Source organism: Bos taurus, chromosome 19 (assembly GCF_002263795.3).
Source record: "Bos taurus isolate L1 Dominette 01449 registration number 42190680 breed Hereford chromosome 19, ARS-UCD2.0, whole genome shotgun sequence".
Classification (NCBI taxonomy): Eukaryota; Metazoa; Chordata; class Mammalia; order Artiodactyla; family Bovidae; genus Bos; species Bos taurus.
The window spans coordinates 8453524-8476214 of NC_037346.1; the positions used below are offsets into that span (position 1 = coordinate 8453524).

The 22691-nt window shown below is 55.7% G+C and overlaps 1 protein-coding gene across 12 annotated transcripts in view; it reads left to right on the plus strand.

Annotated features, from left to right (window-relative positions):
- The window catches only part of MSI2 (musashi RNA binding protein 2), a 405753-nt gene that overhangs the window by 361438 nt on the left and 21624 nt on the right, over positions 1-22691 (plus strand). For 7 of the 12 annotated variants that reach the window (XM_059877826.1, XM_059877828.1, XM_059877829.1 and 4 more), the window contains one exon: positions 15123-15185. The exons of 2 other annotated variants lie outside the window; for them this stretch is intronic. In XM_059877826.1, the coding sequence (XP_059733809.1) occupies positions 15123-15185 (63 nt within the window). 3 more of the 12 variants (XM_059877832.1, XM_024979760.2, XM_059877834.1) reach the window with 3 other exon arrangements.

The following is a 22691-nucleotide window of genomic DNA, read 5'->3' on the forward strand; positions in this document are numbered from 1 at the left end:
TCATCCTCAGGGCTTGTGAGAAGTGACCTGCGTGCATCTGTCAGATGCATTTGATGTAAACCCAGCCATCTGTCTGAATGTCAGTGTTCCTGATGACTCAGTGATAAAGAACCCACCTGCCAATGCAGGAGACGTGGGTTTGACCCCTGGTTCGGGAAGATCTCCTGGAGAAGGCAATGGCAACCCACTCCGGTATTCTTGCCTGGAGAATCCCATGGACAGAGGAGCCTGGCGGGCCCCATGGGGTCGCAAAGAGTCAGACTTAGCAACAAGCATGCACACACATCCTTTAGGCCCAACGTGTGCAGTTTGGCTCATCTCATTAAAGATGCTTGATGTCGTCATTGGTTAATTTCCTTTTATTTTCCCACAGACTTTTTCATAGATGCTATTTTTCAAAATCTGTATGGCTTTTTTTTTTCCTGCTTGTTTTGTTCTGCTGTGAATTGCTTTGCTTTAGTGAACTTATGCTAGTATACTTAGCTCACAGACGTTCAAGCCATTGTGAATTTTCCTCATCTCCATAAATAGTTCATCTGTGCTTCTCCCTAATGACATTTTATTTTTACCCCCATAAGCAACTAAGGTAGAAAAATAAAATGTTTACCATGGATGTGCTCTGTGCTGCCGTGTCTCAGCCTCACAGCACCCTGTTCGCACTCCGGGAGAGGTGACTGCACTAAGTAACCGGCCCCAGTGACAGCCTGGTGCGGCTTCTGAAGGCAGGTGCACTTGCCCTGGTGGTCTCTGCCCCCAGCCCTCCCTGCTTCCTCTTGTCTCCTACACTTGCTCGAGGCGGCCCTGTCCTTGAGTCACAGCGGAGCACAGGCGTGCAGCAGCTGTGTGGTCCACCCCGCCACCCCTTCCTTCCTCTGCCTTCGCCCCCACCCCCAAGGGAAGACACTGCTGAACATCTGGAGCCCCTGACATCTGTACACCAGGTGTGTGTGAGCCCACACATGCACTGAGCACACCAGCCAACATGTGGTTTGCACGTGGCTTGCTTTCCAAATTCCCCTGTACGGTGGAGGTCCGAGGAGGCACCTATGTTGCAGGATGTAAAGCTAGAAGATCTCATTTCCAGGTCCTACTTGCTACGCAGTAGCCATGCGACCTTGAGCAAGTGACCTAGCCGTCTGAGCCCTCGACATTATAACACTGCCAAGGTTGTTAGAATTAAGTAGGATATTGTGTATATGTGAACATGCCTTGTCAACTGGTAACTGCTGTACAGCTGAAAGTTTAGAAATAGTGGGCATTGGTGTTCTTATTCTGTCACTTGCCAGAATGGTTTTCGCTTCCTCGTCACCCCCGATGAAGCTGCCTGCTGGGGGATCTACTTATCAGTGAAAGAAATGATTGGGGATCCCCAAGAGAGTTACTGGGACTCCCTGCTTTACCCTTCCTCGTCCCTCCCTCCCCATTTACTGATCATCAGGCCCTGGATTAGGTACCAAACATCTAGACATGAATAAAATCCCTTCTCAGGATGCTCATGGTCCAGCTGAGGGAGAGAGAACCAGCAATCAAACCCACTGGCATCCTGGGACAGGTGCTTAGCTAGAGAGAGGGAGTCTTTTTCTGCTACAAGAGGACAAAACAGGCTGCTAGTCCTGCCTGGAGTGGCACCAGAACTGGGTCTTACCAAGTGAAATAAAATGAGATGGGTAAAGAAAAGAAGGAATTACCCCCCAGGCAGAGAAATGACTTCCTTAGACACTGAATCAAGTATTTTTTAAAAAGAAAACAGTATAATAATGGCCTTGACAAAATAAGAATTTGTTTTTTCTTTCCAATGTGGAAGAAACCTGGATGTCGCTCTGTAGTATCAGGGATCTGAGTTTCTCTCATCTTTGTGTTCTTTTCTCTTCAACATAAGACTGCATCTCATAGTCTGAGGAGGCTGCCCAAGCTCCAGCCATTGCATACTTATCCCAGAAGAACACATCTCTTCCCGTTAATAACACTTCTTAGAAGTCATGTGTGGCACTCTGTGTAGATCCCTTTGGTCAGGCCTTAGTCATATGTCCAGATGTAGCTGCTGGGGAACCTCAGAAATGTCTGTCTTCCTGGTAACTATGTACCAGCTAAAAACAGAATTCTGGTATTAAGGAAGACACATGAAATAGATATTAGGGGACACTTAGCAATCTCTGCCACAAACCTGAGAGAGGATACGGTGCAGGTCCTAGGGATTAAGAGCAGTTCAGTGTATGGGGTGCTTGCAAGAGCATCTTGGAGTGGGGGTAGGGGAGAGACAAAGTTAGAGAGGGAAGCAGGGCTGAGTGAGTGTTGTCAGGTTCCGGAATTCACAAATTTGATCCCCAAAACACATGAAAAGTCCTTAGGGTGAAGTCGCTCAGTCGTGTCCGACTCTGTGACCCCATGGACTGTAGCCCACCAGGCTCCTCAGTCCGTGGAATTTTCCAGGCAAGAGTACTGGAATGGGTTGCCATTTCCTTCTCCAGGGGATCTTCCCAACCCAGGGATCGAACCCGGGTCTCCCGCACTGCAGGCAGACACTTTACCATCTGAGCCACCAGAAAAGTCCTTAGTGACTTTTAAGTCGAGGAATGATGTGATCATCTCCAAAGCGAGTCAGAAGTGGTTTACAGGGGTAGAGGGGGCAGTGAGGAGCGTGTGCAGGTGCGTCAGAAGGATGCCCCCCTCTTTCTGCACTGCCCCGCCTCCTCTCTGGGTCTGTTCCTCTCCCCGGCCTCAGGTTGACTATGGCCCTCTGGGGGTCTTTCCGCTCTACTGGGAACAGCACGGCTTCATTCGGCCCCAACCACCAGAAAGTGTCTCAACCACAGTCTTGGCTACTGAAGTGGCCTCAGACTCGGGGCCCTTGGGACAGTCAGGAGGGTCAGGCCAGCACCCCAGGTTCCATGCTCACACCTCCCTCCTAGGGCGATGGTCTGGGGACAGCCAGGTGGGACAGGTCCCAGGTGGGGAGACCCTGGGCTTCTGGTTCTGAAAGTGCCGGTTTGAGCTTCTGTATCCTCAGCAATGAACATTGGTTTCATCCCAGATGCTGATGAGGACTGACTTCCTGGGGCACTGGCCTGAGAAGAATCACAAGGCCAGGTCTTAGCTCAGCAGAAAGGGGGCTGTGGTTGATTAGCGATGCCTGCGTGGTGGCCGGATCTGGGGCTCAGGCCTGCTCACTGCATATTTTGCCTTGCTTATTCTAGCCTAATGACGGTTCTCAGACGCTGGTTGATGGTTTTTTGGTCCCTCTGAAAGATGGTCATTCTGTTCCACATGGAGGGTATGGGTCTTAGGGTGGGGGCCGTGGCTCACACTGATGCTGTTTCCTCTGGGGGAGAAGCTGCTGTCGTGCATCTTTGGCCAAGGCTCTGCAACGGATGCTTAGGTCAGATTGTCTGGTCTTTAGGCAAAGACCAAGGCTTAGGGGTCTTGTCTTATCCTGAGCTGAGGGCCATGGCTTGAATGTGGAAAGCGGAGGGAAGATAGCACAAGATCTCTTAAACCAGATGACCGGCGAAAGCAGCCTTGGCCATAGGAAAGGGGCTACTTCCGCAACCAGCTCCCACCCAACCTGTCAGTTCTTTCCAGTTTACAAGATGTGGAAAGTGTTCAGAAATGCTGGCAGCTGCCCTGCCGAAGGCCTGGGGTCCTGCCTGGATGGGGCCCTGCCTGGATGGGGCCCCTGGGCCTCAGGGAGTGACTCCAGGGACCTCTCGGCCACCCCTCGGCCAGCCCACCAGGTGGCCGACCGAGACCCTCGTGCTCAGCCCCTGCGCAGGAGACCGGCACTTGCACTCCCACCAGAAAACGTTCTGCTTTCTCTGCTCAAGTTCTTGGAGAGAAAGGAGCGAGCCTCCCTCCCAGCCTCTGTGACTTGGGGGAGGTGATTGCGGGGCCGCTATGGTGGAATCATAGGACCAGTGGCTAGGGATGCCCCCTCACGTGGACGTCAATTTAAAGTGAGGACTTTGCTCCTGCTGAAGTTTGTAACGAGTCCCTTCCTCACTCCCGGCCCCAGAACCGCCCTCGAGGGGAGCTCTGGTGGACCATGTGGTGCCTCAGCTCTGCCGGTACCTCCTGGCTCGGCACTCCTGGCTGGCTTCAGATCAGAGCCCCGTCAGTGAGCGATGGCTGGTCCTCACTGGAGGGGACCTCTTCTTGAAATGCCAAAATGGAGGTTGGCTTCCCAGGTCCGTTGATAAAAGAGTCCCGGGGCCCACAGCTCCGTGTTTCAGCACTGTGACTAGAGAGGCTCCGTTGAAAGGGGAAGACCCTCCCAACCCAGCAGCGGGCTCACATCTGCTCCACCGCCAGCCTTGAATCTGCACCGCCCTCCAGCCCCACCCTCATCTCTAGGATCGCCCCTTCACAGACCACAGACGGGACCCTCAGGCAGGCTCGAAGCCTCAAGCCAGCTCTCCCTGTGGTCCGCCCACTCCCATGCCACCCGGCCCGATGCAGACTGGCGGCTTATCCCCTCATTTGGATATTAAGTCCAGGTCAGTCAGGACAGTGCAGCTGCTGCTTTAGAAGAAAATGGGGAAGCTGAAGTCAGCAGCATACCCGGATCCTGGCGTGAGCTGCGGGTGGGCCACCCTCCCACGCGGCCACCTGTGCTGGAGAATTAGAAGCGGACGCTCTTCCCGATGAGGAAAGCAGAGCGTGGTGCCTAACCGGCGCTTAATAAATGTTTGTAAAATCAATTGGAGCAGTCTGAATTGACAGGGATTGCGGATTTCACTTTTGATCAGGTTTCTGCGCCTCTTGAAACTCCCTCTGCACAAGTGAAGGGAAACGTGATTCGGTGTGCTGGGGCTAGAGCACCCTATTCTCCAAAGGGGAGTGAGTGGACCAAGTTCTTGCCCCCGGCTTGCTGTGGGAGGCCAGCCACCTCTGGGCCTTGATTTCCCCGTCTGTCCAACGGGATTACTGACCCCTGTCCTATCCCCTTCCTCAGGCTGCTGAGAGGGTCGCCGGCCGGGTACACGCTCCAGCTCTGGGAAGGGGGCGTGGCCCGGCCAATCCTGTGCGGGCGGCAGTGGGCGTGGCTGCATGCCCTTCTGCGCGGCGGAGACTGAGGTCCTGCGTGGAGCCCCCCAGACCGGTCTCCGCCAGCGGTGTCCTCACGCCCCTCTCACTCCTTCGAGGCCCCTGTACCATCAGGCTCACAGAGCCCCCAGTAAGCCCGCCAGCAGGAACATAATCACCTTTCTTCAAGCCCTTCAGTTTTAATTTCCATCAGCAAAAGCCAATGAAAGACTGCAGCTTAAAAAAACCCAAAACAACAGCAACAACAAATTACAGAGTGTGAGGTTGTGGGCAGACGGCAGTGCCAGGCCTGAGGGGTGGGCAGCTCGTGCCTCCAAGCCAGGGTGGCCAGGAGGGGCGCTGTCCCCTCCCCCCAGCCTGAAAAGGCAGCGCAGAGTCCTGCCTGGAGAACTTTGCCCTGAGTCCGCGTCCGCTTGGATCCCCTGCCCCTGAGAAGCCGCAACCAATGGTGTCAGTCACCACCTGCGCTCCTGCGCCTTCAGCTGGGGGTGGAACAGCAGAGGGCAGTCTGTGCGGTGGGCTAGACCGTGACATCAGGACCCACTCTGGGGGTCAGGAAGGGATCCTAAGCCCAGTGAGGAAGTCAGAGTCTGCAGGGGTGTCACACAAGTGGCCAGACGTATCCCTCTGGGGTCTGACTGGGCGGGGGCGCAGGAGGAGTAACTGCCTGGAAAGCTGTCGGGAAGGAGTACCATCTGGATGGGTTTTCAGGTACGAGTAGAAGTTTGCCAGGCAGGAGATGAAGGAAGGGTATTCCACATCAAGGGATCAGCAAGTGTAAGGGCACAAAAGCATTGCATGTCTTCTCCCCCTGCCTCCGTTGGGCAGATGCTATCCCATCATCTGGGCCAGAACAGCCAGACAACCGACCTTGGCATTGGAAAACTGATGCCGCTTCTTCCCAGACGCAGCAGCTCACGGGCAGACACTTTGTGGACCGAAAAGGCTGTCCCATGCTTCCCTTTGGCTGATCCCTTTTGGGGCGTCTCTGGGTAGCACTGAGCTGGCCCAGTGGGCCCTGGGTTCTGGCTGCCCCAGGGTTGGCTTCCTGTGAGCTGAAGAGTGTCACCCAGATGCAGTCCCCGAGACGGGGACAGAACTGGGGGTGCCGACACCCGCAGAAGCCCTGCTGCCCGGCTCCGAGCCTGAGGAGGTGTTTTATGGCCCCAGGGCACCCCGGTTTTGCAGGGAAGGGCGTGGGGCCTGTCCTGTGGCTCTCTGTGGAGCAGGTTTAGGGCCTGTCCACACTTCTTTGTCTGTGCCAAGGGCACCAGCCTTGAGCACGTCAGGGTTCAGGTAAGGCTCAGGGCAGGAAGCGCTGTCTTCTCCTCCCCGCCCCTCTCCTGTTGGTTCCTCTTCTCCCCATCCATCCTTTTGCTCATTCAGCACATAGTCATTAGCACCTGCTGTACCACGGCCCCGCCTCGATGCTGGAGATAGTGATGAGCCAGAGACACCGCCCTGCTGGGTACAGCATGTGCTGGGGACAGAGGAACAAGCAGGGAGAACCCCCAGAGGCTGCCCTAGCTGAGCCCCTCCTAGAGGAGCCTGGGGGCACTGGACAAGTCCAGGCGGCATGACCGCCAGTCCAGCTGATGAGGGCAAGCTGAAGGGCTCCAGGGTCCTTGTCCCCGTCCCAGGGCTGTGACCAGCCAGGCCCTCCCTGGGGCCCTGCAAGCCCTCCTGCCGTCACATTACCCACCCAAATTAGAGCTTGTACTTCAGATGAGACGTATCCTTATCACTCACAAGCAAAGTATAAATATGATCTATTAAAGCCCTTCGGATGTGAAATGTCATGTAAATTAAGAGGATTTTAAAATAGGAAGGCTACGCTACTGTTATCACCGTGGGCAATAATAATAAAAATAGGAATAGAAGTTATTATTCCGCTTACTGAGAGCTCATCCAGTGACATAACGGGCCACTGGTGCCGCCATTCCACCGAATTTCTCAGCATCCCTTCGAGGAGGTGGTTAACCGCGCTTGCAGAGGAGCAGAGTGAGGCTGAGGGGAGAGTTGCATAACTCGTCTCGGATGGCACAGTAGTGAGCCTGGGAGATGGGGTTTTTGCCACTTCGCTTTTAATCACATTGTGCATGGTTTCCTTTAACCTCTCCGGACCTGAGTCCTTCACTGAGGAACATCTTCCAGGAGGGCGGGGTGTTGCAGGGAGAGCTCACTGAGATACTTGGGGAAATCTTCTTGGCCATGGAAAGCGCCCCAGTAACAGGTGGTGTTCTTATCATCAGGGTTGTAATCATGTTCTCATCGGCTCGTCTACTTTTAAAGGTCAGGAGACAAAGGCACAGAGAAGGTTCTATCTGCACTTTACCCTTTGACCCAGGGCTGACGTGCGGTGGCAGGATCTGCAGGCTGATCGAAGTTTTAATGATTTTTCTGTGTGCTGTGCTGTGCTTAGTCCATGAGTCGTGTCCAACTCTTTGCGACCTCATGGTCTGTTGCCAGCCGGGCTCCTCTGTCCATGGGATTCTCCAGGCAAGAATACTGGAGTGGGTTGCCTTTCCCTTCTCCAGGGGATCTTCCCAACCCAGGAATCAAACCCAGGTCTCCTGCATTGCAGGCAGATTCTTTACCAATTGAGCCACCAGGGGAGCCCAAGAATAGTGGAGTGGGTGGGCTGTCCCTTCTCCAGGGGATCTTCCTGACCCAGGAGGGAAATCGGGGTATCCTGAATTGCAGGTGCATTCTTTACCAGCTGACCTACTAGTTTCTGTCCAGGTTGGTAAATAGTGGCTGCCTGGAGCCCCCAGAGTGCCTCCCATTCCCCCCACCTTTGGATCTCCCCCACAGCCCCCTGACCATCCAGTGGGCCACCAATTCAACACCTGAAACAGCCCATCTCAGGAGTCAAAAAGTGAAGGAGTCTGTGTTTACAGGGCTGGGAGCTTGAGGTCAGAGCTGTTAGTTTACCCACAGATGGTGGGCCCAACGTGGAGCCTGGGGTCTTTCGGCAGAAAGTCTTGGGGTGCTCAGGACTCGAGCGTCTGCTGTCCTGGTCCACAGAAGTGGGTGCTGTCAGACTGGCATTTTCCTGCAAAAGTCCATAGACTGCAGCTAGGGAAACAAGCAAGTGAGGAGCCCCAGGGAGTTCAGGTGTTTAGATTTAAATGGCTCAGCGAGAGACCCAGTGGGGAGGATGCAAAACATTGACTCCTTAATCTGCAATTGGACCGCTGAACTTTGAGAAGTGCGAGAAGTCATCTGCACAGTGAGCTCTGGAAGGACCAGTGGTCAGGCAAGTGGCTTGTCCTGACACATCGGTGGTTGTTGTGACAGTGACTCAAAAGCGGAAATGACAATTTTATGAGGAGTGAGCGGAGGGGTGGGGGAGGGAAGGAGAAACTCTCCAGATTGTTTGCTGATGTCTCCTCAGAAACTAAGGGTGAGACGCCTTCCCTTTGAAGGTCTTGATCTTGGTCTCGGTCTCAGACAGGCTGATGTTTGTCCTGGGGCAGCGAGAGCTGGCTTTGGCGTGGACTCCTGGTGGTCGTTCTCACCCTTGCGGCCCTGCTCCAGAGAGGGATGAACAGGGTATCCTCCCATGCCCAGCGCGGGCAGAGCTCTTGTATCAGCCATCCTGACGTTGGCCCTGCGGTCAGTGCTGCAGAGAAACCTTGCCTTGTCCACAAGGCCCAGATGGTCAGGCCAAAGCTGGAACTCTCGGGGGCCCAGAAAGAGAAGGATTTACCCCCTTTCAGACAGGGTCCTGTCTGAAAAAAATTTTGAAGGATCTGTGTCTTGGTATCATGTGCCCGGGCCTAGCTGGATGGGTTTTTTTTTAACTGAATTGAAATGGTGAGACCTTTGCGGTCTGGGTCAAGATCACAACCACAGGAAAACCTCCGTTCCCTTTCCTTTTGTGTCCTGGATCCTGGAGAAAAAGTTGGGGTGGGCACCTCCCACACTCCACCGTCTTGCTACACTGAGACTTCTGATAGCTGACCCCCTTTCCAAGCAGGATTTGACGTAGCCACACCCAGGTCTTGAGCTCAGCGGTGAGAAGACCATAGAGCGGTCACGCGCCTGGCTCCAAGATGGTGGGTCCAGGGCCGATCCCCGCTTCTCCCTGGCAGAGTGGTCACAGCTCCCCTTTCACCTAAGACCCTGGTGGACAGTTTTCTCTCCGTTCCCGGGGAGTTGGTTTGTGGGCAGCCTGGTCCACAGCCGGAGCCCCCTTTCCCATCAGGGGCTAGTGACTAGAAGTTCTGTGAGAGTGGAACATGCGTATGTGTAGTTCACTGCTGTGACCCCAGTGCTTAGAACAGTGCCCGGCATCTAGGTACTCAGTGATGTGAAGGTACTCAGTGAAGGTACTCAGTGGTAGGTGGGTACTTAGTGAAGGTACTCAGTGATATGTAGGTACTCAGGTAGGTGCTCAGTGAAGGTACTCAGTGATAAATAAGTACTCAGTGATAGGTACTCAGTGAAGGTACTCAGTGATAGGTAGGTACTCAGGTAGGTGCTCAGTGAAGGTTTATTGGGCGGATAAGGAGCTGAGAGCAGGGTGGGAGTTACAGAGGTCCCTCACGGAGGTCCCTGCACAAGTTCCAGCTGAGCAAGGGCTGTGTGGGCCCAGCTCTCTGTCAGGAGGCAGAAAGGCCCTTGGAGAAGAGTGCAGGGCCAGGGTCCCCAGGTAGAGCTTTCTACATCCTGCTTCCCCAGAAGAGCCCCAGGACTCCAGCAAGCAGTGCCTAAAACCATGTTCTCTGATGCAGCCACGTTTGGGGAAGCGCTGGGAGTTTCTGTCATCCACGCTGTGCCCAGACAGATGGTCAGGCTCTCTGGGGGTGGGGCCCCAATGTGAGAGGAAGAGGGGGCCCTGGCCAGCTCTGAGTGCCTCCTGGAAACACGGGATGTGCTGGGGAGGGGGCAGGGAGTGCTTGGAGCAAGCACAGTGCAGGAAAATTGTCCTTCCTAATGTACCATGCAGGATGGAAGGACATTAGAAGAGAAGTTTGCAAAGATACCCATCACAACCACAGCCTGTCAGAGCCATAAGGAACCTCAGAATCCCCCATCCAAGATCACAGAAATAAGTAGGAACCAAGCCAAGAGAGTATCTTCTCAAACCAGGAAGGGGAGAGGATGCAAAGAAACAGGTCCATGACCACAGTGGAAGGGCAGTGGGGCCCTTCAGTGTTGACTGAAAGCCATGGACACCCCAAGGCTCCCTCTCAGTCAGGGATTCTCTGCCCCCACAGTGCATCAGAATGACCTGAAAGGACTTACAAAGATCAGGATGGAGACCCTCCTGGTTCTTGTGTGCTCAGGCTCCCTCAGCCAGGATAGAGACCCGCTGCTCTGAACAGAGACCCTGCTGGGGCTCTCGAAGGAGATGGTCACGAGGGTTAGAGCCCCTCATAGTCTCAGGAGGGCCTTCCCTTCTGCCAGGGCAGCGGGGAGACAGACTATGCAGATGTGAGCTGAGATCTGACCTTTTAAAAATTTTGAAAGCCTTTGAACCAAAGGTTCTCCCCCTTGGCTGCACCCAGGGGATCGCCTGGGAAGTATTTAAGGGTCTCCCTGTCTAGACTGAACCCTAAACCAGATGGATCAGAACCTCCTGGGGTGGGACCCAGACCTCAGCATTTGTGAAGGCTCCCCAGGTGGTCAGTGACGGGGCGGCGTGAGGATGGGTCCACCAGACAGACCGCTTCACTGCTCATCATGCTCCCAGCCCGCTCCTGTGGGCATCTGAGTTTGTGGCCCTGGGGTGCAGGGTCACGGGGGTGGAGGGGCCGTCGAGCCTGCAGGCAGCGTTGCCTGTCAGCTCAGTTTACCCAGAGCGGTGTATCCCTGCCCTGGTGCTCCTCCACTGCCTCTGGGCGTCTGACCATCATCAGCTGGTGCTCCACTAGAGTCTTCTGTAGGCAGAAGTGGGTGAGCGCCACAGAATAAAAGTAGGTGTGGGTCATACAGTTCTCAAAAAAAAAAAAAACGAAAGTGCCATCGACTTCTGTTTTCCAATAAAACCTCACAGCTCCAGCAAGTCCAGAAAAAGCACCTCATTCTATGTGGATGGGATGGCAGCAGCTTTCCCTTAGATGGGTTGTTGACACCAGAGGTGTGGTGGGGCCAACCCCAGAGCCCCCTTTCCAGTGACAGGGATGTGGGTTTGTCACCCTCTTACAGGCTCAGGGAGGCTCGGAGGTGGAGGGACTTTAGAGGTCATCCAGCCTGACCTTCTTGCAGGAGAAAGGAGCTAGTTACTCTGGCACACGGAAGTGGAACATTGGGTTTGATGCCAACCCCAGTGATTCCTCTGTTATCCCACTGGTGGGGTGGAGGAACTGCAGACTGGTGAGATTGGGTCTTTGGGTCTGAATGACAGCTCCCAGGAGGTGTGGCACCTGCCCGTGCCTAGAGTTCCATCTTTGGTGCTTCATTCTTCCACACCCAAGCATCTTCTTTTTAAATGCAAGATTCTAGAACAGGAGAAATACACTACCTTCCTAACACCTAAGTTGCCGGGTAGGCAACCTGGAGCTCTCAAGTCCTGAGATTTCATTAGCAAGACATTTTCCCCCTTTGTGCCTAATTTACCACTGCAAAATGGGATGTATTAGGCCACCAGCGTCGAGCCAGCCAGCTTGGCCCATTGTTAGAGCTGAGTGGAACGCACGTTCTTAGTCTGAGGTCTGGAAATTTCGTTCCACTAAAAGGACAGCATGAAGTTGGGACGTCATGAAAGATTCCAGCCCAATGTTACCAACAGGGATTCAGGCCTCCCGTGTGCTAACGACCTGCTGACCCTGTGGCCCAGCATGGACGTGGAATAGCCCTGCCTGGAGCAGAGCCCTGTCTTGAGGGCAGGGCTGATGGCTGGACAGAGAGAGACCTGGAAGCCTCATCAGAGGGCAGCTGACACTCACTGAAGCTTACTTCCTGGCAGGCAGTCATCTAAGCACTTTGCATCTATTAATCTCCAGTTAATAGTGTCCATCTCTTTTACAAACGGAGACACCAAGGCACAGAAAAAGGTTAGGAGGCAGCCTGCCAGGAATCGCTCAGCTAGAAGGTGCCTGGGCTGGGATTTGAACCCGGACGGGCTCCTTGTCTGTGCACTTGGCTGTCAGGCTAACCTGCCTCTCAGGGATGAGACTGGTTGCCCCCTTCCTGCATTGGCCACACAGGCTGTGTTGGGGAGGGAGCCCCTCTCTGCATTCCCGGCCACTGATGGGGGATGGTCATCGGGGTAGTGGGGTGTTAGGGTGCCCACGGGCACTCCTGGAGCAGGGCCTCTGCCACGCTTGCCTGGCCCTCAGCCATCACGAGGAGTCCCGAGCCCTACCAGGCCTGCCTAATTCCCTGCAGTCTTGCCCTGAACACCCACTGCCAGGGCAGCCTGAACCCCCACCCCTCAAAAATAAAACAAGAGAGGTTTCTCTAGGAGGGACCCTGCCGCCAGTGCCCACTGACTCCCGGGGGCCTGGGGAGAGATGCTGAGAACAAGATGGAGAGGATCTACAAGGCTCCCCCTTCCTGTTCTTCCAGCTCCCACAGGTCCAGCCCTGGGAGCTTCTGGTCCTGGGATCCCTCCTGCCATCCTGGAGGCAGGCTGCACTGCCTCAGGGCGGCTTAGGCCCGAGAGGGCCCCTGGCTGGAGCAGCCCCAGAGTCCCCGACACACACACACCTCTTTCCTGGGGATACACACAGACACACACACACCTCTTTTCTGGGGATACACACACACATCTTTCCTGGACACATACACACCTCTTTCCTGGACACACACACACACATACACACCTCTTTCCTGGACACACACACACATACACCTCTTTCCTGGATCTGTGCTCGCACATCCCCTGCAAACTCCACCACCACGGAGAGCCCACTGGCCTTGGAAATGGCATCAAGGGCTTAGCTGTTTCCAGCATGTTTGGGGTGACCAGTGAAGCTGGGCTGCCTAACAGGACAGGAGCGGTAGCAGGGAGCAGGAGAAGCAGGCCCAGAAGCCAGCCCCGTGCAGGGCGCTGGGACAGCAGCCTCCTCCCTGGGGCTTCCCAAGGAGGCCCGGCCGGGGTCCGGGGCTGTGGCCCTGTGCTCTGAGGGTGCCTAGCTGTTCTGGGCACACCAGGTGGCTCTCCTCCCCTGCCCCCCCTCCTCACACCTGTCACTCCGCTCAGCCTGCTTTGATGCTTGAGATTAAATTCCAGCCCTCAGCTGTGTCTGCTGCACAGTCTCCAGCAGGAGCCTTTATCTGAGATTAAGGATAATGGATTTCCTTTCTTAGATAAGGTTTTTTTTTTCTCCCTCTTTCTCTCAGACTTTCTGTCCAAAATGCTCTCAACTTCAGAAAATAGACCTTTTGTTGAAGTCTTTTTATTGATTCAACTCCCCTCCCCCAGGTCAGGTCTGTCCCCTCTCCATTGCTCCCCACTGCCTTCTTTTCATGCTTCCAGGGAGACCTGTTCCGAGCAGGAGGTGAGAGAGTGCAAAAGCCTAAGGACCTTCCTCTGTGCCTGCCCACTTCCTTCTCCCCCAGGGTCCCCTGAGCCCTGCTCCCAGCCTGCAGGGGAGCCCGGTGTCGAGTTCGGACTGGGAGAAATAACTTGACTTCTTGCTTATTTTCCTTCAGCACTTTCCGCCAGCACCCACATCTCCAGAAATCTAGATCCTGCCCGGAAGAGATGGGGAGTGGACTTGGTGGGGAGTCCCTTCCTTGGTCTCGGCAGGGGTCATTGCCGTGTACTTTTATTTCACCTGGATCTTTCTTTTTCCCCCTTCAACAGCCCTATTACCATATTTAAATGCAAGTATGTCTCTTTTCATTGGCATTTGCAGTAGCTTAGCCCGACGTTTCTAGAATAGCTCCTTCCCTTTTGAACTTCTCTCCTCCCCAGTAGTTCCATGTAGCTAGGGCGATAGTCTTAGCGTTTAGTGGGCTTCTAGTTCGCTGTGTTTGGGGGTCGGCTCTCTCCTTTCTCTCCTCCCCTGCCCACCTCCCCGCCCTCCACTGTGCATGCCCCTCCCCACCCCCTCGTCCTGTTAGCAGTTCCTTATCTGGAAGGCTCAATGGCCAACGCTGGGCTCCTCTGTTGGGCTGTTTGCTGCTGGCTTCTAGCACATCATTTAAAACCAGTCACGGGAAATCGGCCTTGGGATCAGGCCTGCAAGTGTCTGCCTGGAGGCAGGCTGTTCGATGCCTGGTTGGGGGGGTGTCTGTCCGGGCTTGGCTGTGTGTACACACGCTCGTGGCCAAGAGAAGCCCCGGGGAGGGACTTGCCCTCCTCTTCCTTCACCGGGACCCTCTGCAGCCACAGTAGGTCACCCTGTCCTGGCGTTTAGTCCCCTTGCTGGCACAGCCTTGTTGCCTGGAGCGTTGTCAGATGAAGCACAAGGCCTTGGTCGAGACCCCCAGGAGACCCTTCAGTGCCGACTTGATCCAGTCGGTGGAGCTCAGACAGAAGAGCCTGATCTAAACCTCATAATGCACCATGGGAGCCACAGGGCTACCCAACGTGGGTCCCTGCCGCCTCACACTTCCGCCTCCAGCTGGGCGTCTGGGGTGCTTCACCCTGGGCCTGTGACCTTACTGACATAGAGGTCTGCAGTTAAGATAGTGGGGCGAGCTAGACTTGAGCCGTCTCCTGGCCAAGGTGCCTGTGGGCCCAGAGGCCACACCCAGGGCCTCCTGCCTGCGGCTCAGGGGTGACCCCCGCCTGTGACCCGGCCCTGCTGTGCTCCGCCCCCGCCCTCAGCTCTGGACAAGCCCCGGGGGATCACCAGGGTACCAGTGTAGGGACAGCAGAGAGCTCGCCCTGCCCCCAAGAGACGTTCCTCCTAATCCTCTCCCGAGGATTCTGGTGTGCCTTCTAGAAGCAGCTTCTGGGGGGACAGACGGGTGGGAATCAGACACACCTGATTCCCAGGTGTGGGATCCCAGATAGGGATGCCGGGCCTTCCAGAAGCCTGAGAGCCGCTGATCCATGTCCCTCCTGAAGGCCCCTCCCCACCCCGTCCTCTCTGTGCGGGCAGGGGCCTGACCATGGGACGCGTCTTCGGGGGACCCTGGCGGGCCCCCTTTCACCCCAGCTCCCCTCTCTCCGCCAGGCTTCCCGGCAGCGGCTTACGGACCGGTGGCGGCGGCGGCGGTGGCGGCGGCGCGCGGCTCAGGTAGGGAGGCGTGTGGCCCGGCGGCTCCCAGGCATGCCCCGTGTGCAGGGACCGTGACGGCCCGGTTGGATCTGTGTGGCTGTGTCTGTCCCCCACTCTCACCACGGCCCGGGGGTGGGGGGAGCCCCACGGGGGGGCAGTGGCGGGCCTGCAGGCCGCAGGGCCGCGAGGACTCTGTCACATAGAAAGGAGAGGTGCGCTTCTTGTGGACTTTGGACGCCCGCCTCGCCGCACAGCCGGCCTCAGGGTGCCCGTGGGCATCTCCCTCCCTGGCTTTTGCTGGTTCACAGGGCCCCCCTGCCTCGCGTCTCTGACCCAGCCAGAGAAGCTCTAGGTTGTGAAGGGAGGCTCCGAGCCCATCCGCGTGTTCCTGCCCCCTCGACCCCTGCTGCACTCCACAGGTGGGCTTGCCGACCCGGCCAGACCCCCACACCCCCGCCCAAGTCCCTGAGGGTCAAACGTGGGCTGAGCCTGGCCCCGGGGAGTGAAGCCACTCTTCCCGCAGCTCCTGTACCGTCCCAGACTCGCTTCTTAGCACAGACCCAGAACTCCTGGCACTCCGGCTGCAAGGAAACTGGGGCTTTTCCTCCCACAAGGCTGCCCAAGTCACTGGGTCTCCAAATCCCACCTCTGACGGTGTCTGGAAACCCCAGGGTGAGGCAGGAACCTCTCCCCGGCGGCCCTGTGGGCTCAGGCCAGAGCTGGGCCATCGCCCCTTGCCCCCAGACCCTCTGCCTTCCTGAGCAGGCAGGGCTTCTGCTGTGCGCTGGGCCCCAAGAGGTCTCCAGGCCTCCCCCAGCTCCCCCCAGCCCCCTAGAGGACCCCACACCTCCTAGACCCAGGAGCCATGGTTCGTAGCTCTGTTCTCACACCCTGTGGCCAGGGAGCTGGAGAACCCAAGGGAGTTCAGTTTGATGTAACAGAGCTCGGAGGAGGGTGGGGCCGAGGGAGATGCTGGTGAGGGTACCATGAAACAGGGCATTAAAAGCCTAGAGGGCAAAGGCCGCAAAGACCCAGACCCTCGCTGGTAAGAGACTGGCACAGTGAGGCCCTTTGGAAACGTCAGTAAAAAAATCCGTTCCATGCAAACTGGCACTGCCTCGAGCTACAAAGGATCCCCTCCCCTGAGCCGCCCACTGGGGGTTGTTTGCAAGGGCCGGGGGATTCTCGGGGCTGTTGAGGGCCAGTTAGCCAGAGAGTTGGGCCGGGGCGCCGGGCACCTTTCCTTGGCTTCCCGCTGCCCAGCCAGCCTCCAGAGCCCCCCGGCCCGTGGGCCAGGGTCCCTTGGTCCCCCTGCCCTGGGAGCAGGTTGCCCAGCTGCCTCCTGGCTCCCTGTTCCATTTGGCTTTTTAACTTGAGCACTTTTTGGTACCATTATAAACGAGCCTCTGTCCTGCCTGTGCCTGGGAGGAGGGGCGACAAAAGGAAACTCGAGATTTCTGAGTGCTATTGGTTGGTGTTCCCTCCGCTCAGGTTCTTTCTTATTGTAACTTGGATTATGAAACTAAACTTTAACCCAGAATTAACCCCGCCTCTCTCCCTGCCCCCATTCTCCTTGACTTCATGGCAAGTTTAAAGGGCAGCATGGGGTTCTCTGTGAGTCTGAAAGTGGTCTCCCCATGGCCTCTGCCCCCCCTCTGCCACCCCCACCCTCTCACAGACCCCCAGAGCCAGGTGGGAGTCCCACCCTGTCCCCGCTAACTCCTAACCCTGAAGGTCAGCGCCATCTCCAACCACACCTTTTTTTTTATTTTTTATTTCAGGATCAGTGCTGTTTTATTTGTAGCCATTTCCATAGGGAGCCACGTCTCCCACAGGCCATTCTAGGTCAGCCATGCTCATCACCACACTGTTAGTGAATTCTATTCAGGAGTGTGCTCCCAGGCCCCTCACCCACACCAGCCTGGGTTAGTTAGTGCAAGGAGCAAACCCTCAACTCGGAGTTGCCCGACCCCAGCCGCAGGCTCGGTCAGGAAGCTACAGGACACCTGTCGGTGCTCCCCAGGTGTGCCCCAGGGCGATGACCAGGCTGTGTCCGCCAAAGTCAGAGTTCTTACTGGGCTGGAAAACACGTGCCCACGTGTGGACAGGGCAGCCCGGCCCCCCTCCCACTAAACCCCTTTGGACCTGGAGCAGGGTTACAAAGCTGGGGAAGGAAGATCTCTGTCTCTCCACTAGTGCAGTCTGACCTGTAAAGACTCTCCTCACCCCCCACCCCCGCCCCCACCCTTTCCCTCTGGAAAATGGTCTGGACGCCAAGTCTGGCAGTATGGGCCATTGTTGACCCCCCATCATGGCCTCTGGCGTTTGGACATATATGTGAGGGCTGCACAGACTGTGTGCATCGCCCGGGGCCAGCGGGGGCTCACGGAGGGCTGACCGCCGGCTTATCCCTTCCTGTGCTCTCGCAGCCCTGCCGCACTCATCCCAGCTCCTCCCTAGGCGAGCAGGATGTTCCTTCGGCCCACACCCCTACCCCGAGCAAGCACCTGTTGGAGGGCATCACAAGTTCGCTGCCTTCGCTGGCAGGGAAGGGCGGGCTCAGGGAGTCTGCGCAGTGCTGCCCCGAGCCAGGTCCCACGCGGCACCCGGCTGGGAGCTCCCAGCAGCGGGGCGTGGGGCCTCTGCGCCCCAGGGGCGCCCAGGCTTGGCTGTGAGGGGCAGGCTGACTGTGGAAGGCCCTCTTTTCACTTTCGCTTTTGTCTAGCCCCACCGTTTTGTGTGGTTCTCCCCTTCCTTGTGATTTCGTGCAGGGGGCCTTCCGAGAGCGGAAGCGCCTGCCGAGGGCCGTGGGTGGGGCGCAGCTTTGGATTCGCTCAGCTTGGCGCCTGCATCTGTCGGGAGCCCTGCGCCCCGGCCCTGAGGCGGGCGGGCCCGGTGGCCCCTGGGGAGGCCGGGCGACTCCTAGATGACTTCACTATCAGTGTCACTTTTCTGTTACCTTCACCCGGAAGTTTGACACGTCATCTTTTCTTGTGCTCAGTCGAGACTTTATTTTGATCGTATCCATTCAGTTCCAGTGGCCCCATCATGCCCCCCCCCAAAAAAAACACACCCTAAATCCAATTTGGCAAAGGAAGGACTCCACTGTCAGGTGAAGGAAATGGTTCAGATTTCCAGACTATTTGATTTCTGGGTGGCATCTCAAGTGGGTCTGTGTATCAGTCTTAGAGCTTCCGGCCCCCCCAACCCCCGCCCGGCCCCAGCCCACCCCCTGACCCCCCGACCAGCCAGGACCCCTTACTGCGCTTTACACTTGCCAGCTTTGTTCCCATCTAGTGACATGAGCTCCTGATGGTGGTGGTGAGTGTGAGAGTCACGTTTCTGTTGTCTTTTCTCTTGCTTGGTTGGGGCTGCGGTGAGAGTGTCTCTGAGGCATACTTTCCCGCCTCTCTTACACTAGGATCTGCACACCTCCTCTCAAACACTCTTCTGAGCACGCTCAGCGGGAAGGTTTGTCCACACCTATTAATCCTCTCTCCGTGTCCAGCTTCCTGTTAGTACCAGCTGGTTTGCATGTCTTTGCTTGTTCAGATGAAACAGTTCAAGAAACAAACTCATATCCAACTCTCGAGAAATGTCTTTTTTTTGTACACTTTCGTTTTCGATTTTTTTTTTTTTATTAGTTACGACTCCAAAACACCTGTTGTCCAGTAAAACATTTCACACCCCCTGCCTGTTCTTAGACTGTATGTTTCTGTGGGACTGAACTAAATGCATGCACTGTAGTAGATGTCCTGGTAGCCGTAGCCGTAGTTGTAGAACATGCATTGTTGAGTTGATATTACAGGGCCTCGGACGGCTCGGCACAGCACGACTGTCTGCAGGATAGATAGCCTGGGGGCCAGGGAGAGAAGGGGCTCCATATTTTCAATGTTGCCGAAGGGCTTGGATCCATGTTCTCGCCATCCGCCACCACCACCTCCCCTCACACTCCTCGCTCCCCTAGTCCGGAACTGGGTCATCACCCTCAGCTGTAACCTTCCCAACGGAGATCTCTCTTGATAGTGTCCAACTGTAGCGAACGAGGATAGAATCCAGGTTGAAAGGAGTCTTACAGTTCTTCCTTGTCCTCGTCTTCTTCATGGTTCTTGAATAGATCAGGTCTTTCCTCACTTCAAAAGGTCTAACAGCCGGGCTTCTCCAAGCCCACTACTCTTATTAGAGTCCTTTTCCAGCTCACCTTCAGGGATACAGGTTCATGTGGCAGCCCTATCTGCATGGCCAGAGGGGAAATGAAATATGGTATGGAAAGGGATTCGGACCTTGAGATCCTTGGTCTGCAGATGAGGGGGTACGTTTGGTCCTGGTGAAGGTTGGCATTTGTCCTTCTGGTTGGTGAAGGTAAAGGGAGAAGGGGGTGCAGGGCAGGTGGGGTGAGAGAGGTGGCATTCCTGGTATGGAGGTTATTGGCACAGCTTCATGAGGAGGGGAGGGAGGGAACCAGTAACATCCAAAGAGGAGGCCATGGTTTGCCTCCATCTCCCCAGGAAGACTTCCCAGTCCTGCAGCCTCTGCCCTGGGCTCAGAGCGTGTGCAGTCAGCCAGCTCCAGGCACAGTGTGTCCCCTCCATTTGTGGTGACGAGTCATAATGCAGGGCAGAGGTCTCTTGGAGCTTTGGGAGATGACCCTAACCTTTGTAAGTTGATGGAAGCAGTAGCTGCCGCCCAGGACCCGCTCCTAAAGCCAGGCTGATCGGTGGCTCTGACACAACACTGCAGGACACGGAGGTGAGATCTGAACCTTCAGGGTGCAAGTCACCTATTATCAGGGGAGACAGAGCCCCGAAGTCCCCCAAAAGTGTGAAGTGACAATGCAAAATGGTGGAATGTGGCCCGGGGGGGTGGACCAGCATTGAATGTGAGAGCAGGCGGGTAGCCCAGATTGAGGGCCCCCTGGGGCCTGGGGCCTGGTCCCTGAGGCCCGGAAAGGGAGATCTGGAAGGCGCCAGGCTTCTGACCCAGGCTTCACAGGGATAGAGGTGGGCCAGGGCAGAGGGGAATGGCTGGAGCTGGCAGGCTTCGTGGATGCCGACGCTGCAGACTGACCCAGAATGGGAAGAAGGAGAAACGGGTGGGGACAAAAGGAAGAGAGAGCAGAGAAGTCTCCCCGCATCCCCCCCACCCCCACCTAAAGCTGGGCCTGGCTCTGCTGGGAAAATGGCTTTGCTGCCCTGCAGCTGGACATCCTGAGTTTGCATTCTAGGAGGTCACGTGAGTGAGAGTAACATGCAAGTCCTGGGGACAGAATAAATAGTTGACCTTGAACCGTAAAATGAACTCTGGGGAGGAGAGTAGGTCCCAGGCCTGCCCTGATTTTATCTTGGGATATTCTTCCACGTCCCCAGTGGACTCCTCTGCCTCCTATGCGTTCGGGGCCGGGGGTGTTCTCACACGTCTCCAGCTGCTGGCGGGATCCGGGTTTTGTGTGCGCCAGATGTGGCATGCGCCTCAGAGTTCCCTGGTCTTGCTTTCAACAAGCCTGTTTTGAAGGTTTGCTTTATGCAGGCACCAGGGCAGGTAAAGGCGTGTGACACTTCTTGCCTTCAGTGGTCTGAGCATCTAGATCCCTCCCCCAGAAAGCCCTTATTTCCCATGATGCGTTGTTTCTGGCACTGTCAGCTCCTTTTTAAAAAGGAAAATGGACCTTTATTTTTGAAGATGGCTTTCCTGGGCCTCCGTCAGCAGGATCCGATGTCCAGGAAGGGGGTGGGGGTGGGGGGTTGCAGCGCAGGCACGCATCTCTCCTTTCCTGCCCAGCCTGCCTTGTGCTAGCAGCAAGCATCCTCTGGGGGTTGTGACCTCAAGATGGCCCATCTGTGGGGAGGGTCCTGGGGCCACCCTCTCCCTGGAACAGAGCCAGCGCCTAGGAAAGGGGGAGAGAATCTGGGACCCCATTAAGACCAACTGCTGCAGCCAGCCAGACTTACTCGCAAGACCTTCCCTGAACAGACATCTCCCAGTCACTGCCTTGTGCTCTTGGCACCAGGCCCTCGTTTCTCAGTTCATCATTAACAGTCTCCATTTCTGGGAGAGCCAGGACTCTGCCCATAAAGAGTCCCGCATTGGATTTCAGTAACCCCAGTGAATTTATAATAATGTGCAGAGCTGCCCGCCTCTAACCTCAGCTTCATTCATTTCCAAGGGCTTTCGGACCAACTCTGTTGAGGATAAAATACATCAGCTCTAATCAATAATTTTGTAATAGAAATACCAGGCACTTGATAAATCAACTCTGGCGCAATTAGTGACTAGCCTCGAAGCCCAGATCTAAGTATAAGTTAATCCTAAAGTGAATGGCGTGGGAGCATATTAATGGCCTTTTAAATTAGCAGAATTATTTCTAGCGGGTGACACACCCGTGCCTGCCCCGCTGAGCAGGTTGACCCCTCCCATGCTGGCTCGGGAGGAGGGGTGGGATGAATGATGCCCCTGAGCACTCTGTCACAGCACATAGAGCCCAATGGATGGCGTTGAAGGAGCACCTTCCTGGTACTCCGGGCTGGGTGATGGAGGCGCTGCAGGGTCTGGGGAGCCCCGAAAGTTGGTGAACCCATGTGCTGGTGAGAAGAATCTGTGGAGCACCTGCCTGGGTGCAGCATGGTTCCCGGTGCTCCTGCAGAGCTTAGAGCGCACGTCTGTACCACAGCCACCCCATCACATGGGCAGGAAAGCGGAAGATTCTGGCTCAGTTTCACACGTTTGCTTTTACGAGAAAGCTGGGCTACAGAATGGTTCCATGACTTATCCAAGGTCACACAGCTGGTTACCTGGTTAGCGAGGCTTTGGTCAAGGGTAGAGAACCCTGAACTTGAACCCAGGTCTTTGGCCGCCTTTAAGCAGCCCTGTGGAGGAACCGTGTTTGTTCATGAAAGACTCATCTGCCGCCTGAACACCGTGTGCCTGCAGGAATGTCCTGGGAAAGCCCCACAGCCTCGGCTGCCGGCTCCGTGTCGGGACCTCATGGGCCAACCTTTCAGATGTAGATTTCAGAACCAGACCCCGGGCACATCTGGCGTGGATTTAAATTGGCAGATACTTATTAAGTGTTTAACAGCCATAATTATTATATGTGACAGGCATCATCCTGGGCCTTGATTCAAGGTGCTTTGAACTATCTCAGAAAACCCAGCTCAGAGCAGTTAAATATTATAGAGGATTTATTGGCCGACATCCTGGAAGCTCCGTGGAAGAGTGAGCTTCCTGTGTGGACTGTTCATGGCGCTTTCTCTGCAGTTGTGTTAGTTTCGCCCTCCCTCTCCTTTCAGTATTGTCTTTTTGCTGGTTTCCTATGATAGCAACATGGTAGCCACAGTTTCCTGCTTCATTGTACCCTCCTGGTCTAGAAGAAGAGGGGGTCAAACGGTCCCGATTTCTAGCAAAAGTAGAACTTTGTGCTCTTTGGCTAAGACCTGGGTTACGTGAACCAGTCACTGAGGGTGGGATCCGACCCTCTGAAGAGCTCTGACACAGCACGAGAAGGATGGATTTCCACAGGGAAATCCA